This window comes from Eurytemora carolleeae, unplaced genomic scaffold, assembly GCF_000591075.1.
Source record: "Eurytemora carolleeae unplaced genomic scaffold, Eaff_2.0 scaffold49, whole genome shotgun sequence".
Lineage (NCBI taxonomy): Eukaryota > Metazoa > Arthropoda > Copepoda > Calanoida > Temoridae > Eurytemora > Eurytemora carolleeae.
This window is the reverse complement of record NW_019396071.1, coordinates 395,721-414,140: the sequence shown is the minus strand read 5'-3', so window position 1 is coordinate 414,140 and position 18,420 is coordinate 395,721. Positions and strand designations below refer to the sequence as shown.

General features: G+C 33.9%; 1 protein-coding gene across 2 annotated transcripts; it reads left to right on the top strand.

The window, feature by feature from the left end:
- The first annotated feature begins 832 nt into the window (after nt 1-832).
- On the top strand, nt 833-17,948 carry LOC111712721 (N-terminal kinase-like protein). Of its 2 annotated transcripts, none has more exons than XM_023487434.1 (27): nt 833-931; nt 1,345-1,432; nt 1,546-1,595; nt 2,279-2,356; nt 3,881-3,956; nt 4,280-4,387; nt 4,575-4,644; nt 4,957-5,121; nt 5,788-5,885; nt 6,130-6,194; nt 7,656-7,722; nt 8,077-8,147; nt 8,754-8,859; nt 9,209-9,273; nt 9,590-9,656; nt 10,272-10,343; nt 10,541-10,617; nt 12,086-12,142; nt 12,669-12,801; nt 13,288-13,401; nt 13,729-13,770; nt 14,045-14,133; nt 14,520-14,635; nt 14,821-14,907; nt 15,227-15,315; nt 16,110-16,209; nt 17,390-17,948. In XM_023487434.1, exons 2-27 carry the CDS (start codon nt 1,364-1,366, stop codon nt 17,515-17,517), a joined length of 2,259 nt encoding a protein of 752 aa, XP_023343202.1. In that variant the 5' UTR covers nt 833-931; nt 1,345-1,363; the 3' UTR covers nt 17,518-17,948. The 2 variants fall into 2 exon arrangements, with proteins under 2 accessions (XP_023343202.1, XP_023343193.1); XM_023487425.1 differs by having other exon boundaries at nt 8,077-8,150; nt 8,757-8,859.
- Nucleotides 17,949-18,420: the final 472 nt, after the last annotated feature.

Below are 18,420 nucleotides of genomic sequence, written 5' to 3'. Positions count from 1 at the left end.
GCCAATAGTTTTGATAAAAACTTACTAAATCTCTAATTAAGTAAAATGGGTCTGTTTCAACAGCAAAATTACTCTGATTCATGCTCATTGGACCATCTAAACTCATAATTCTTGAGTCTAAAAGTCGTCTTCATATTTCAGTGTTTTCTGGTTCTCACTGGCTACAAGTAAAGAAAATTTTAAATCACTTTATAGTCGCATGTTTGTTGGAACTCCTTACATTTGTATCTTGTTAGGGTTTTTGCAAGGTGTATAGCTGTAGGCAGGCTGTGTGTTGTATGTCATAAGTATAATGGTAGAGAGGGGGGAATAGTAGACACTAGACAACCGTGTTAAACTATAGTACGAGATGGAACTAATAGTAGTAGACAACCAGACAACATTTATTTTATATACACAAGAAGGGTAAAAAAAAGAAAGGAAGGGAGGAGGGAAAGGGGATGCGGGGGTTCCGGAGATTGGGAGTACAGAGAGAAAACATAATAGGGAGCTCAAGCTGGGAAGTAAATTGGACAGAAAGAAATGAATGGAATAGAAGGTAAGAAGAGCTAGGAAGGGAATTTTGGTCAATTTTGGTTAAGGAATGAAGTTGACGGGAAGGGAATAAAATAAAGAAAGGGATGAGATTTAACATCTAAAGAGGGAAGATTAATGATTAAGAATGGAGGAAGGGAATTTTTTCTTTTTGAAGATTTGTCCATTGTCCATATGATCCACAAAACGTCATTAGTCCCATTGATACAGAACCTTGGTGTTGACGTGTCGTCTTTGTTAATGATATTTCTTAAATTTTGCGCTCAAACCGCGCAATCGAAATATTTACAACTACAAGTGTGTTTCTCTAAAATATTAAAGGCAAAAAGTGTTACGCAGGCAATCTTTAAAAGTTTTCAAATAGGGAGAAAGAGAATTTATCCTCGATTACTTATCTGTAAGTATTTTGATAAATTGGAAGTAAATAAAATTAGCCGTCGGCTAAGGTAAATAAATAAGAATTATTGGGTCTGTCCTAGTATACGATTTTTGGACTCCCCCCTGCCTATTAAATTTGTACATTACCACTTAGTTAGGATTTAATAGGCTAAGACAATTTTTGGACCAAGCGCTGCGGCTAGGACAGGGTAGGGGCCGAGCGCTGCGGCTAGGACTGGCTACGGAACTGAGCGCCGCGGCTAGGACAGACTAGGGGGCCGGGAGCTGCGGCCACATGATCAATTATATCCATGCATACAAAAGGGGATGGTGGAGTTGGCACATTTGATGTAGGGGGGGGGGCCCTGCCTTCATNCAAAAATCGTTCACTAGGACAGACCCGGAAATTACCCGTAAGAATTTAAATTTCAGAATTTAAGCCACTGAACAAATGTGGGGCCTGTTTAGTAAGGATCCTAGTAAGGAGTTTCCTTATGAAATACAAGAGCAAGTTGGCCAGGTAAAATTGCAATTTTTCTTAGAATCAATAATTTTGGTAATTTTCTTTACAAAATTTAATTAAGTCAAAAAAGTTTAATTTCTATGCAAATTTAATACAATTGTTTAATCTAGGTTCAGCTTGCTAATAAAACAGTTTGGCAGCTTCACAATGGGAAACACAAGTAAGTACAAAAAACACTTCACTATTTATGCTAAATATCGACTATTATTTTTAACAGAAACATCTAATTGATCCTTTTTTTCCAAATTAAAAATAAACTTTCCCTGTCAAAAGCTTTAAGAAACTTTAAACGTGATTTTAAGTGCCCCTCTGTTCAAAGATGGCAATGCCCGATTCACATTTGTACCATTGAAAGATTTTTCTGACCAAGTATGAATTACATAATAAAGTTTTTGTTTATTTAAATAGTTTAATAGCACTGGAAAAAATGGATCGGGATCCAAATCCGGATTCGGATCCAGGTCATTTCTATGAGATTTACTGAAAAAAAATTCAAATTTTTTGTTTTATTTTTTTGGCACATTTTTATCCTAAAACTTGATGAATCATTCAGAAATAAGGAAATTCTTATAATCTCTCTTTTTTTTTTCAAAAGTTCAGATTTTGGCTTTAGAAGTATAAAAGGTTTTTTTGCAGTTTTTGGTTGATATTTTACCCCTTGGATCCGGATCAGTGGATTTGCATATTTTTGCGGATCCTGATCCGGATCCAGGAAGCCAACATCTTGCGGATCCAACGGATCCGGATCCTAAGCACTGGTTTCAAGGACCGTTGTAAGTCGGGGGTTGCCATCTTTACATGGAGGGTCAACTTGAAATTACGTCCCTTGAACCAAATATTTAGATCTACTGGTGAATCAGTTTCTGTATTCTCCTGTGATAGCAAGGATGGAGCTAGTGACGTTCAGTTGGATATCGCCAGGTAAATATATATATCGAGGATGTATAAATGATGTTGGGTATTTTCCCAAGCGGCAACTCTCCAAGGGTATTTTCACAAGTGGCAACTTCCCAAGGGTATTTTCCCAAGCGGCAACTCTCCAAGGGTATTTTCACAAGTGGCAACTTCCCAAATGCGCGACTTCCCAAGCGGCCACTTTCCAAGCCTATAAAAGACACAGCGCTCGGCCCCTTCTAGCCGCAGTGCTCGGCCCCCTAGCCTGTTCTAGTCGCACCGCTCCCTCCCCCCATATTGCAGTTTGCGGCGCCTCAATGCCTTACTTATGGGAAGTTGCCGCTTAGGAAATTGCACATTTGGGAAGTCGCCCTTGGAAAAATACCTAACACCTTATGAATGACATACTGATCATCAGAACACCCCCCCCCCCCCATTATAATTATTACACCCTCTACTATGCTATTTATTTTTTCATGATTTTATCTCTGAAAATTAATGACAAGAGGAGAACAAACTATAAAAATTGTTAGAAAAGGGGTAAAAAACTTTCCAAATCCAAATTTTCAATTCCCCCCATTAAACTGGTCTCTATCAAATAGATTATCAAGTACAATAGGTGGCAACAGAGAAATGGACCAATTATACGCGACGTCACAAATATCAAATACAAAGAAAGGGGATGGTGGAGTTGGCACATTTGATGTAGGGGGGGGGGGGCCTGCCTTCATTTTTGGTTCAAATCTTCCAATTTTTTGGGTGCACGCCTAATTAGTGATCGAAATTCCTAAAATAAAATCAAATTGAATTTTAATGACCTCTAATGACCTCTAANTAAAAAACGGTCTTTTTCCCGAATCAATATTCATCAAAAATAACTTTTATGAATATAATTAATGGAATAAAGTGGTAAAATTATCGAACAAAAAGTGCATCAAAAGGTATTGATGTTATTCATGAAGGACGAGAGTTAAGGAAAACCTTCACATATATGATAAAATATATCGATATATCGATTTTCTCGAATTTTACGGTTCTTTAGACTTTAAAAGGTGCCACACAAATACTGTCAACTCAAATAGATTATCAAGTACAATTGGTGGCAACAGAGAAATGAACCAATTATACAAAACGTCACAAGTGTCAAATACAACAAGGAAAAAATTTTTTTTTACACATTAGTTGACATGTTTTCCAAGATGAAATAAAAAAGTGTAAAATTAGAAAATAAAGAACGCATAAAATTGCACTTATTTCACTGTAAGAAAAGCACTTTATTCTAAAATTATCACTATTATTAATAATTGTGTCGGACACAAAAACACAAAAAGATGACACTTGTGACGTCAGAATACAGCTGTTCTGAGAGTGTACAAATTCTACGTCGCAATCTACTGTACTAGAATCTTTTGGGTCTCTATTAACTTTAGCTACTCATACAAGCTTATTGGCTGGAAACAACTTGTCACATTTAAATTATGGGTTTTTGGTTTAAAAGTTTCATAAATACTTATAATTTTTTATATTAATTATTTTTTTTTATATAACTAGGAGTGCAGTTAAACGTTTAAAAACCTTGAAGCATCCTTGTATCCTGACATTCATAGCTAGCGTAGAATCTGATAAGGTGATGTTTAATGGGATTTTTTTCTAGGGTTGTTCACGTATTTCAGGGGTATAATCCCACATATCCCTCCTTAAAGTTTATTTTCTTTTTTTCCCCTAAAGATGTTAGGTATGTTCGGTAATGGTTTTATTCGCGATTATTATAAACTTCCTTATCTTTAAATGGTTCCTCAAGAAGCATAAAAGTAAGCCAAAAAAGAGTAAGAAAAATCAAAAAATTTATCTTTGGTTAAAAAAAATCTGAAAATTCTGAAAAAATGTCCTTGACCAAGATCCTAAGCAATGATTGAAACAAAGATGATATTTTATTAAATATATATCTAGGTTGTACTGTTAGCTACTGAGCCTGTTGTACCTCTAATTGAGAGCCTGGAGAGTCTAGAGGACCGGGGACCTAAACGTAATTTTTATATCGCCTGGGGACTATTTCAGGTATATTAGAGTGGAACTGTGGGGTTGTAAGACATGCATTTTAGCAAACTTATGTCTTTGATATAGCTTGGAAATCAACTAATTATGTGAATATATTCACATATGTACATATGTTGATTGATTGGTGATAATAATAATACAAATGTCGTGTTTAATGTTTTTTAAATTAATTTAAACTAATATCTAGGTGACGAGAGGTTTATCTTTTATGATTAATGATGCTAAACTGAAGCACAACAATATTCATTCTTCCTCAGGGACATCATTCATTTATACTTTCATTTCATTCTATTTTATTCATCTATCCTAGCCTTCCTTTCACCCACCTATTCATTGATAATTTTCATCCTTATTTTCATCCTTTCATTCATACATTCTTCCTTTCATCCTTTTCTTACAAGTTCATTTTTTCATTCATCCTTTTGGTGATTTTATTTATTCTGTCAAATATCTCCTTTTTCGATGTAAAAAAGCTGCAAAATTTCGTATATTACATTATATATTTATCTTTCTTAGTCATTTACTTGTCATTCAATTTAATAATTTGAATTGATGTGTGTGCCGTACAGTGTTTGTAAACAATGGCGGAGATTGGAAGATATCTGGTTTAGAATATGTTAGTTCAGTGGATCAGGATTCTCCAATAAAGGTAATACCTCTTGATCCTCCGGAGAAGAAAGATCCGTCAAAACGCCAGCTCTCTACTCCTTGGTCAGCAGATACATGGGGACTAGGTAAACTGCGCGTTGGTTGATTGAATGGTTGGTTGGTTGGTTGGCAGGTGGGTTTGTTGGTTGGTTGGCAGGTGGGTTTGTTGGTTGGTTGGCAGGTGGGTTTGTTGGTTGGTTGACAGGTGGGTTTCTTAGTTTGTTGATTTCTTGGTTGAATGAATGAAGTATAGAAATTATTAGTTGTCAAAGTTGATCTATTTACTGGTTGATAGCTTGGTTGATTGCTTGGTTGATTGCTTGGTTGATTACTTGGTTGATTGCTTGGTTGACTGCTTGGTTGATTGCTTGGTTGATTGCTTGGCTGATTGCTTGGCTGATTGCTTGGTCAATTGCTTGGTTGATTGCTTGGTTGACTGCTTGGTTTACTGAAAGGTTAATTGATTGGTTGACTGATCGGTTGATTGACAGGTAGACTGATCGGTTGATTGACAGGTTAATTGATTGGCCGACAGACTTGCTGATTAAATGACTAATTTATTGACTTATCATGTTATTTTTTTGCTTGGTAGATTGGTTGATGATTTCTTTTAGGTTAGGTAATACTTTGATTAATTGATAATTCGGTGATTGAATTGATGACTGGATTATTAAGTGATAAATCCGCGAATTGATTTATTGATTGATTGGTTGATTGATTGATCGACCAAACGAACATATTGTAATACTCAGGTTGCCTGATTTGGGAGGTTTTCAATGGTCCCCTGCGGTCCATGGATAATTTGGGAACTCTAGGAGATATTCCTAAAGATCTTTGTCCAGCATACAAGGTAAGATCGTTCAACTTTTACTTAAGGTTTGACAAGCTTTTATTTATTGAATTTGAATTTATTCATCTGTTTTTTTTTTATTATTACAAGCTGCATTTTGTTATCGTCAATTCTGGACCCTATGCTGAATGTTCATCCGCGCCATAGGTGGTCTGCAGGTTTTATGTCGGGTTCCCTTTTTAGATCTACCCTTATTGTTATGAATATATCTATGTATTTATGTATATAACGTGCCTTTATTTAGGAATGTGTTGGAGCAAATCCTAAAAAGCGACCAAACCCTAAGGATCTGTTAGAGAAGATGAAAAGGTCCTCTTTTGATAATACTAAATGAATATGTATGTTTTGAAAATTCATACCACCATTCATCCCATTTTTTTATTTAAGATAGTATTGACATTAACAACTATTCTTCCTTAGTTCAGAAGATTACTTACTCTCTTCAATATAATATCAAATCTGTGTATATAATTATACAATATACATCTGGGTCCGGGTTCTCCAACTGGGGGGNTGTAATAATTTTTCTCATAGATTTTTAAAGTAATTCAAAAACATGTTTTTTAACTTTAATAATTTATTTTAATTAAGTTTTACAATATTTTTAATTATTTATATGATATCAGATGAAAATATTTTGAGATTTATAAATTTCTTGTTCTTCATTTTCTTCTTGTTCGTACATCTTTCAATCAAATTTCGGCTAATTTAGAAAAAAAACATATTTTTGAATATACTTGTTGTTTGCCACTTTACAAGAAAGAACTATTTTTTAGATGATATTTCTTTTTTTCTGAATTTTTGTATTTAATTGAACTAGCTGAGAGGGTCTTGCTTTTTTCGGAACTCTTTATTGAATTGTTAACTCATGTTCTTGTGGAGCAGGTAGGAGAGAAATAAGGAAGTTTGTTGGAGGAAAGGTATAAGGGATTGCTCCCTGTTGTCCTTTGTGTTATAGTCTTTCCGACTAAGGGAAATTTTAAGGAAAACCCATAGCTGCACCCCTTATGAAAAATGGTGAGTTGTAAGCCTTAAAGCTCCATTGAGAGGAATCTTCTCCAGCAGTGCAGTCCTCATAGCTGGTAGAGTAAAAAACTGTTATCGTTGTGCATGGCTTGTATACCCTTCAGGGGTTAAACTTCTTCTTTCAGCTCAACAGGAATCAGATGCACCTGGCTGAAGATGGAGTCTTGTTTTATTTTATATTACATTCCTTACTCCCCTGTGTGCAACTAAGCGCAGCGCTCCCCCAAACTGTAAAGCTGGGACAGCTATGAGAGAGGTCCGTACTCTTCTTAGGGTGGTAAGCAACTGCCCAAAAAGTATATATTTTCCTTTGTTCAGCAAAAAAAATCCCACTGTGTGCTTAATGTGATGATCTTTGAAGACATATATGGGGTGGGGGGGATTAGTGAAATTTCATGTTAATGCTTGCCCTGAAATCATAATCTATATAATAAAGCTCTTGGCTCATATTATATATATATATATATATTTATTTTAATATATGATAGCTATAGCTGGCCAAACGGCTGGACCAAATTGACTAACATTTTAGATTTTTATCTTCTCAAAATAATTTTTTTTGTTTCTAAATTCAATTAAAAAAAATGTTATTAAAATTACATTGACTGACATTTTTTGATTTTTTTCTTCTCAAAAATAGATTTTTTGAAAATTCGATTTAAAAAAAATGTTTTTACAATTCCAAGGGCACATCAGCTAGTTATGAAATATATTTCCTTTTCATTATTTTATTTATGTTTAAAGGTCTCCTGGTTATTTCAAAAATGAGTTAATCGATGTTCTTGTCTTCTTGGAGGAAATACAGTTCAAGGTAATAATGTTAAAATTTAGTAATAAAATTGATTTAGCATTTTAATGTTGTTTTTCAAGTCGAAAACTTCTTTTTAGCAAAAATGATAAATTTTCCTCTTTTTTCATCTAAAAATTGATAATTTACAATTGTGGCTTCTAATCTACATTAACATGACTTGGGGATTTTACGCAGCGAAGATAAAGCCCGTAATCAAATTTTTCTAAAATTCGGTGATGGTGATGGACCAAACCTCTGTAGAGTAAAAAAAGTAGATGTTATTGAAAACATATTTCGGCCTGGGTTGACTCTCGTCAGTTCTTGAGATTGTTTCTGTCAGGAAGATTAAAAATAGATAAAAATTTTCTGTTTTAGGAAGATGCAGATAAGAATAGATTTTTCTCCTCTCTAGCTGCTCAATTGGATAGTTGTCCTGATATTGTTGCCAGGAATTTGATCATGAAATCTTCATACTAATCGTATTTTCTCCTATCAATTTTTCTTAAAAAAGAAAATAACTATTTTTATTCGAAAAGAGATTGTTAGGCTATAATTTAGATTTCATGTATTGCTAAGGATTAATTTCTTTTTAACGTAGATAAATAAGCCCTGAACCGGTCAGGGCCCTTGGGGCCGGTTCCATGTTGGTTTCCCTTTAAATTTTTCAAATCTTCACATTATCTCTAAATGAGCATGAAACCCTCGTTTTGGTTCTCGAATTCATTCTTGGGTAATTTGATAAAATTGTTTCTTTGTCAGCTTTTTACATCTGTAAGCTGGAGTGGAATTTTATGAATTGAAGAAAAAGAGTTAGTTGAACTGGACGATGCTGGTTTAGATACTTCTCCAGTAAAACATTTTAGAAATCTGAATGAATGAATCGCTTTCAGGGTTCTTCAGATGAAAAAAGTGGAAGACATTGTATGAATGCATATCTTTTTTATTTAAAATATGTTTTTTTTAAATAACAGTCACTATCTTTTAATTTTCCTTCCAAATTAAACTTTCATTTTTTTGGTATTTCTGTAATGATATTTATGATCTAAACTATACAGGGGAAAGATCCTACCACAGTTGATAAATGCATTTGAGTTCAGTAATGCTGGATCTGCCATTCTTGGTCCTGTTTTCAAGATTGGGAAATCATTAAATACACAGGTTATTTATTCTTGGTCCTGTTTTCAAGATTGGGAAATCATTAAATACACAGGTTATTTATTCTTGGTCCTGTTTTCAAGATTGGGAAATCGTTAAATACACAGGTTATTTATTCTTGGTCCTGTATTCAACATATATTCTTGAATACATAACTATTCTTGGTTCTGTATTTAACATATATTCTTTGTTCTGTATTCAGGATATATTCTTGAATACATTTATTCTTGGCTCTGTATTCAATATACGTTCTTGATATCAGATGTTTCCATCAAAATTCTAGACTATGGGTAATGTCAAAAAATCTTTTAACGTGTTTTTAGATCTTGAATTATAATTGTAAATTGTTTAGGAATATCAGGAAAGAGTAGTCCCATGTCTTGTAAAACTCTTCTCTTCTAATGACAGAAATGCAAGGATTGTAACTCTTCAAAAATAAATCTTTTGTCAAAAAAAATCAATTATAATTTACTAAATTACAAAGATTAATAAGGGTAAGAAAAAATCCTAATTTTTCCGAAAGATTTTTCATCAATTTAGCATAAATAAACCAAGACTATGCAAATTACGTAATTTGGTAATTAAAATTATTCCACGGTTTTTCTTTTAATATCATAACAATAATTTTGATTATTACACTTTATTCTTACGCATAATATAATATTAAACTTATTTTGTCGGTAATCATTTGAAAACAAAATAAAAGCCTGAAATTGTTACAAAATGTTGTTAGGTTTAAACTACTTAGTCAGATAGAAACTTTTGTAGAGCATTTAAATAATAAGATAGTGAATGACCAGGTATAATATCTTTAAAGCAGATTTTTGAAGATCTGGGGAAAATATAAAAAATATGATGTCAATTGGGGCAAGTTTTTTCTTCCTTTTTGAAACTTTCTGTTATTTCCCTAAATTTTGCAAATGATTATTTAATCAAAATACCCCGTTATCCTGATATAAACTACTCTGATGTCAGGGATATCCGAGGGGAGGAAGGACAGCCTCAACATTTTCGCATGCGAGCCAAATTTTCATTATTGTTTTGATTTGCAAAAATTCAATATTTTATTTATGTTCTAACGAGGGAAATGTTAAAAATTTGTTTATCCTCAAAGAAGAAAAAAATGGAAAGGATGAGGATTTCGAAGTGGCTCGGAGGAGAAAATGAGGTGAATGTGGCTTGGACGAGACATTGTTGTGGCTTGCCTTCCTCCCCTCGATATAAAAAAATCCAGAAATCAAATTAATCAGTTCAATTTTTCAATTAAAAACTATATAATTATAAACATTGATATATAATTTATACTTATCAGATAAAGCTTTTAAGGGTACCGATGGGAATCTGACATTCCCATCGTTGCATGAAGAGTCAAAAAAGAAAAACCATGGTAATTATTTTAGAGTTTTGTTTTGTAGGTGTTCCCTAAAATAGAATCCGGATTTCTGGATTCTGAACCTCTTATCCGAGAGAAAACTGTGATAGCAATGGTAACATTATTGATAAGTTGTTCATCTTAATTTCGTAGATTTTGAAAAAATAACTTACAATCAAGAAATGTTGTTTTTATTTGAAAACCAGATTTTCTCGGCACGTGTTTTATTTGTAAAATTCTTATTATAGGGAGTTATAGATTTTTAAACCTTCAATTGAAGAGTTTTTTGTCACAATGTTTTCTTTTGTTCAGATCCATTTAGCTCCCAAGCTGAATTACAGCAACCTAGATGAAATAGTAATCTTGAAGCACTTCACTAGACTTGTGAGGTAAACGTTAATTATTTCCCGATTCTACAATTTCATAAAGGGACTGTAAGCGTTATTTAAAGTGACCCTTCTTGCAAAGATGAAAATACCCGATTAACAAAAGTACCCATGAAACCTTTTATCAAATCATTAATGTCTGATAACTTTCTACAGCAGAAATGCGCATGTCAATCATGTAGAAAAGCCACAATTAAAAATGATTAGTTTTTAAATTATAAACATTGATATATAATTTATACTTATCAGATAAAAAATGATTAGTTTTTAAATTATAAACATTGATATATAATTTATACTTATCAGATAAAGCTTTTAAGGGTACCGATGGGAATCTGACATTCCCATCGTTGCATGAAGAGTCAATTGAAATTATGCTTACAGTCCCTTTAAGTCACTTTTTAAAATGTTCTCGGCCTTTGCGCAGTGTGCATGCTCCTGAGAATGTCCAAACCTTTTTTATACATGAACTTCGGGAAACTTAACTTATGTGGCATTTAGGAATATAGCCTTTCGGAATTTGTCACTTGGGAAGTTGGGAAACTGTCATTTGGAAAAATACTTTTCGTGAATCGATTCAAATTAGTTTGAACACAATTTGATCGAAGTTTGTAAAAACAATGCTAGAATTTTTTCACGAAAACTTTACACAGAGCGTTGGTTTATTTTACATAACTGTCCAAAGGGACGTTAAGTTACATAACTTCCCTCTGTTGGAGGAATCATAGGCGGTAAAATACATTGTATTCAGCAAAGGGTTAGTTGAATCATAGGCGGTAAAATACATTGTATTCAGCCAAGGGTTGGTGGAATCATAGGCGGTAAAATACATTGTATTCAGCCAAGGGTTGGTGGAATCATAGGCGGTAAAATACATTGTATTCAGCAAAGGGTTAGTGTAATCATAGGCGGTAAATATATTGTATTCAGCCAAAGCTTAGTGGAATCATAGGCGGTAAAATACATTGTATTTAGCCAGGGGTTGGTGGAATCATAGGCGGTAAAATACATTGTATTCAGCCAAGGCTTAGGGGAATCATAGGCGGTAAAATACATTGTATGGAATCATAGGCGGTAAAATACATTGTATTCAGCCAAGGCTTAGGGGAATCATAGGCGGTAAAATACATGGTATTCAGACAAGGGTTGGGGTAATGGGAAAATAAAAAATCCGTTTAAACATTTAAACAATTCATCCAAGTATTTGGGTTCAAAAAGATTGTCGCATCCAGTAAAGATCAGACAACAACTAGTGTTCTAATTATTTACTAATTTGACTGGAAACTAAACTTTAATTTAAATGTACGAAATAAAATTAAAATCATATTGTTCTCAAAGGTGGATAACAAACCCCTCAAAACTTGGTTTCGTTCATTTATATAGGCATAGCTCTCGTTTTTATTTATTTTTTTTCTTCATTCTTTATTTTTTGAAGAATTGATGAAATTTTTAAGTTTGATATTTTGTTTAGAGATGAACAGGGCGGAATTAGAACCAACACTGTAGTTTGTCTGGGCAAAATTGCAAGGTAAATATTCACATTTAAATTAAGCAAAATATAGTTTTTATAGATTGTTCAAACGTACCATTACTACAACATTCTTAAAAAAAGTTAAATTTGCTTAAAAACCAGAAATGTTTTGTTAAATATGATTTATAAATTGTTCATGGAGATTTCCTACTTTTCTTTAATCTTCGGGGTTTTGTTCAAAATAATTCATACAGCAGTCAAGAAAGAAAATGGACAGAAAAACGACCATATCTTCCTCATTGTTACTCTGCTAAAGATATAAAGGGTACGGTTATGAATCTGGTCTGTAACTTGAAATATGAAGGGTACGGTTATGAATCTGGTCTGTAACTTGAAATATAAAGGGTACGGTTATGAATCTGGTCTGTAACTTGAAATATGAAGGGTACGGTTATGAATCTGGTCTGTAACTTGAAATATAAAGGGTACGGTTATGAATCTGGTCTGTAACGTGAAATTACGTCGACAGTCCTTTTGATTTAATAATTACGTTTAATTACCTTTAATTTGATTTATATTCTAGATATCTTCATCCTAAGACACGTCAGCAGGTTCTCCTGGCCTGCTTTAGTAGAAGTTTAAAGGATCCCTTTCCTCCCTCTAGGATAGCGGCGATTAATGCAATAGCGGCCACACAACAGTATTATACTGTACAGGTGAAGTCTAGTATTTAAGCATTGATTAATTGATTTATTAAGTCAAGGATAAGGACCATTAATGCAATAGCGGCCACACAACAGTATTATACTGTACAGGTGAGGTCTAGTATTTAAGCTTTTATTGATTTGTTTATTAAGTCAAGAATAAGGACCATTAATGTAATTACAGCCACACAACAGCATTATACTGTACAGGTGAGGTATAGCATTCAATCTTGGATTGATTGATTGATTGATTGATTGATTGATTGATTGATTGATTGAAGGATAGTGACCATTAATGCAATTGTCACACAATAGTATTATACTGTACAGGTGGGGTCCATTATTTAAGCATTGATTGATTGATTGAATGATTGATTAATTGACTACGTAGCATTTCAAAAGATAATACTGTTTTTTTATTGCATTCAGATTATTAAGATTGATGGAATGATTTATTATTTGTTAATTAATTGATTGATAGATTGATTGCTTAATCAGGAGACTGGAGGACGTGTTCTCCCCCTGATCAGCAGTTCTGTGATAGACCCGGAGAAGAGTGTACGGGATCAGGGGTTCAAGGTCCTCAGAGGGTTCATCAACAAACTAGAGAAGGTTGATCAAAAACTTTTTATAAATTATTTTTATTTCTTAAAGGGACTGTGAACGTTATTTCCAGAGACCCTCCATATATTATATGGCTTGTCTGATTCAAAACATCAGGCTGAAACCATTTACCTAATTAAATATGATTTAGATATCCTTAGCTTAAAATTAATTATTTTCAATTGTGGGTTCTCTGTTAAAGGGACATGCGGATTCATGTAATAGAGAATAAGAAGGAAAACAACTAATGAAGGGTCACTTACAGTTACCTGTACAGTTAGTTTCTTTCAAAACTTTGATTTCATTATTTGTAAAATGACAATTTTGGTCTTTAAGGTGAGCGAAGATCCGTCTCTGAAGGAAGAAATGGAGAAAGAGGTGAAGATAGATTTTTTTATAAGAAATATTTCAGCGTTACACTTGCAGAATATTGGCAATCAAAAGTTTTTAAATCGGATTCTGTACCCAACTTGTGAAAACTTCTGAGCGTTGAAAACTGACAATTATAACCTGACTAATACAAACAAACTTTTGTAACCAGTTTGTTCTCTGTAACCCAAATTTGAAAACCGGCAACATAAATCTAGCATTTAAAAACCGACCATTGCTGCCAGACTTTTTTGAATTATGAACTTACTCTCCTAATGTCCAGGTTGGGTCGACTAGTCCTGTTGCAGCTGCAGCAGCCGGCTGGGCCAACTGGGCGGTTGGGGCAGTTACAGCCAAATTCTACAAATCCAGGTAAAACTCATGATTTACGCCAGTATTAAGCCCAAATCCGACCTTACCAGAATTTGACCTGAGAAACTAACACTGATATTTATGATTTGGACTACTTGACTTCTAGAACATTCCAGGGTTGTGTAATTTCTCAAAAACTCATTCCACTCACCCCCTTTGAAAATAATTTTTCCCCATAAGTTATTTATGTTTGCGGAGCGCGCCAAATTTTTACTAATTTTGGGGTTAAAAGTTTAAAAAAGAACGAAAAAACTTGTCCTTCGATGTCCCATTTTTGACCCCCCCCCCCCAAATCATCAAAAATCACCCCAATTCTTAATAACCCCTGGAGCATTATTCAAGAAAGAAATACAAAACATTGTTAATAATTTAAATGATAAATCTAGCATTGCACCGAATCCTGGCGCTGCTTCCGGTCCTGGCGGCAGTAGTGGCGGTGGGAGTAAGGAAGGAACACCTCAGCCTGAAGCCCCAGTTCTTACACCAGCTAAGGTCACCACAGGTAAACCATTTCAAAAATCACTGGGGGGAATCGAGTTCAGGGCGGAAATTGAATCTATGCAATACAAGCAGTTTTCTTACAGATTCTTAATTTAAAAAATCCTCATTTCTTACCCGTTAAAATTCATCAATAAAGGATCATTTACTTTTGTGCTTTGTGATTGTGTATTCTATATTTTATTTTAGGTTCAGATCGAAAGACAGTAAGTACAGAAAGTTCTGGAAAACAAGAGGAGGGATGGAATATTGACGAATGGAATGATACAGATAAAGGTATAGAAGTGGTTAGGACCCGGATTCATTTATTTCACCAGGATCTTGATCTGCATCCATCAGGGGTGTAGATTTTCTTGAAAAATCATTTTTCTTCCGCCCCCCCCCCTCCCTTGAAATTCTTCTTTTGGTTTTTTAAAAAAATTTTATTCGCTGAATAGGGGAAAATAAATGGTTTTCAGGAGGAAATCTATGAAATTTTGGGTCAAAATTATCAAAAAGAATGATAAAAAGTTGTATTTTGAAATCTTATTTCTGTTGTTTTCCCCCAAATCATCTAAAATCATTTTTTGTATTGCAACTTATCTTTTTTGACAAGGTGATGCTGGGAAAGGTTGGGAAGTTGATGAGAAGGACGGAGGAGGAGAGGATGGATGGGAGGATGACGGAGATTGGGGAGAACTGGAGGTAGGTCATCCACATTCTTTTTTAAAGTTAATGGTAGGTCATTGACATTCTTTTGGTTTAGCTGAAGGGAGGTCATTGCCATTCTTGGTTTATCTGAAGGTCATTGATATTCTTTTGTTCTAACTGGAGGTAGGTCAGGTCATAGACATTATTTTGTTTTAGCTAAAGGTAGGTAATTGACATTATTTTTGTAAAGCTAAAGGTAGGTCATTGACATTATTTTTTGTTAAGATAAAGATAGGTTATTGACATTAATGTATGGGAGGGAGGTGACTTTCATTCTTAAGCGACAAAGGTAGGGCAATGACATTCATAAAGCTGAGCCGGTGTATGACGTAGGTTATGGATATTCATTTGTTAAAAGCTGGAGGAAGGTCATTGACATGCATACGACAAAGCCTTATGTAATTGACTTTCATTAGTTAAGCTAGAGGTTAGATCAGTAGGTCAATGACATAATTGAGTTAATGTTCAGGTTGTTTATTTACATTAATTTGGGAGTATGCCATTGACGTCCTGGTCATTGACATTCTCTTGGTTTGGCTGGAGGTAGGTTAGGAAGGTGACATTCATTCTGTGGTAGGATGGGGGTCATTGACATTCATTTGATAGTTCTGTATGTAATTGACATGCATACTACAAAGCTTTATGTCAGTAACTTTCATAAGTTAAGCTATAGTTTTGATCAGTAGGACAATTTCATGATTATTTAACTGGCAAGTTGTTTATTTACATCAATTTGGGAGTAGGTCATTGACGTCCCGTAACTTGCAAATTAATTTGTTTGTCTCTAGGTTGCTGGAGCCAAGAAGACTGCTGCTACGGATAATTTCAGCAGTGATTGGGGAAACTTTGAAACTAATACAACCAGTCGATCCCATGATCCATTCTCAGGTAATTAAATGGGATCTTATACAGCACACAAGTCGATTCCATGATCCATTTACAGGTAAATAAAGGGATTATACTTAAACTAAGTCGTTCCCTTGATCCATTCTTAGGTGAATAAAGGCATTAAACATCACAACTAGTCGATCCCTTTATCCATTCTTAGGTAAATAAAGGGGATTAAACATTACAACTTGTCGATCCCATGATCCATTCTCATGTGAATAAAGGGGATTAAACATTACAACTTGTCGATCCTGTGATCCATTCTGAGGTAAATTAATGGATTAAACATTACACTAGTCGATCCCATGATCCATTCTCAGGTAAATAAAGGGATTATACATTACACTAGTCGATCTCATGATCCATTCTCAGGTAAATAAAGAGATTATACATTACACTAGTCGATCCCATGATCCATTCTCAGGTAAATAAAGGGATTATACATTACACTCGTCGATCCCATAATCCATTATCAGGTAAATAAAGGGATTATACATTACACTCGTCGATCCCATGATCCATTGTCAGGTAAATAAAGGGATTAAACATTACACTAGTCGATCTCATGATCCATTCTCAGGTAAGTAAAGGGATTAAACATTACACAAGTCGATCTCATGATCCATTCTCAGGTAAATTAAGGGATTATACATTACGCTAGTCGATCTCATGATCCATTATCAGGTAAATAAAGAGGTTATACATTACGCTAGTCGATCTCAAGATCCATTCTCATGTAAATAAAGAGATTATACATTTCAAGTAGTCTATCCAATGATTATGTACCCAATACGAATTCAGGTAAATCAAAAACATAAAGGCGTTGTTAACTGATTACAATGATCTATATTTTCTGGTAANTCCCCTAAAGTTAGGTTTTTCTATAGGTTTTTTTTTACTGAATTTGGTAAAAATTAATCAATTCTTTGGGAAAAATAAATAAATTTTTGGGTAAATACTAAGTAGGGATGAAGAAGGATAAAAAATCTGTTAACATTAATTTTTAAATTTTTCCCCTTAATTGTTCAATAAATCATTCCCCTCACCTGCACTTGATTACAAAGCCACAAAAAGAAAGATGCAATTCTGATATCAAATATCCGTGGCTATTTGCAACCTTCTTACAACACTTTAAATTCTACAATTTACCTTTAAAAAGTATGTCTATTGTCATGTTTAGAAATCCGTCGTGAAGATGAGAGAAAGAAAAACGAGGACAAGAAGGCAGAAAGGCAGAAAGCCATTGAAGCAAAAAGATCGGCGAAGAAAGGACCGATGAAGTTGGGAGCTAAAAAAATGATCGATTAAAAAAATGTAATAACACAACTCTATCCCGGAAATCCAAAATGTCCAAAGAATCTCCGAAATTGTGAAATTGTAAATAAGCCACGATTTCTTGGCTAAAATTGTACTTAATATTTTGGACACTGTTAGAAGGAGCTCTCTAAAATCTTATTTTGATAATTTAATGTTGGGGTATTTTTAGAAATGTTTGCGCTACCAACAGTCTAGCACTCTACTATCCTTAAATTAAACAAATATTTACTTTACAGTAAGAACCAGAAAACTGGAATGAACGTCGTCTTTGGTCGCTCTTTTTGACTGAGTAAATGTCGCTCTGAAGATTATAATATTTGCTGTTGTCGCAACTGAAATATAATCCCGATAGCTTGATCTCGATATCCCGATAGCTTGATCTTGATATCCATTCCTTATCTATGCCTTTCCATTTCTTCATTTTAGCAATTCCTTTCCTGATCAGTGATCATAGCTCCCTTCAACCCCTGACTGGGTAAGAATACTTAAAAATGCAGAGTAACAAAAGATCTACAGTGAAACCCTTAATAACGAATACATCGGAAGAATTTATTAAATGTCGTCTTGACAATTTTTCAATGAGTTTTATACTACATTACGTATATTTCAGTATTTGCGAAAATAAATAAATAGCCATGAATATGCGGGAACAGTTTCAAAGAGTTCTAAATATCTGCAACATTCCATTATCGGAAAGTGAAGAATACGACATTTGATGAATTCTTTCGATGTATTCGTTATTAAGGGTTTCACTGTACAATACAAGAGTTCCCACAACTTTTTTGAAAACAGTTCAGTTGCAAATTCCAAAAACAGCATTCTTTCACTAATAAAACGAAATAGAAAAGGACACCTTTTTTTACCCTTGTAATGTAAAGTTTAGCATAATTTATG

What these genes read in the sequence shown, in the direction of transcription:
- LOC111712721 (XM_023487434.1), top strand. Translation starts at nt 1,364, where the DNA reads ATGTGGGGCCTGTTTAGTAAGGATCCTAGTAAGGAGTTTCCTTATGAA. An exon ending in CTAGCGTAGAATCTGATAAG is followed by an intron (nt 3,957 to 4,279) that starts GTGATGTTTAAT and finishes ATATATATCTAG; the next exon opens with GTTGTACTGTTAGCTACTGA. An exon ending in TCTAATGACAGAAATGCAAG is followed by an intron (nt 9,274 to 9,589) that starts GATTGTAACTCT and finishes AAATGTTGTTAG; the next exon opens with GTTTAAACTACTTAGTCAGA.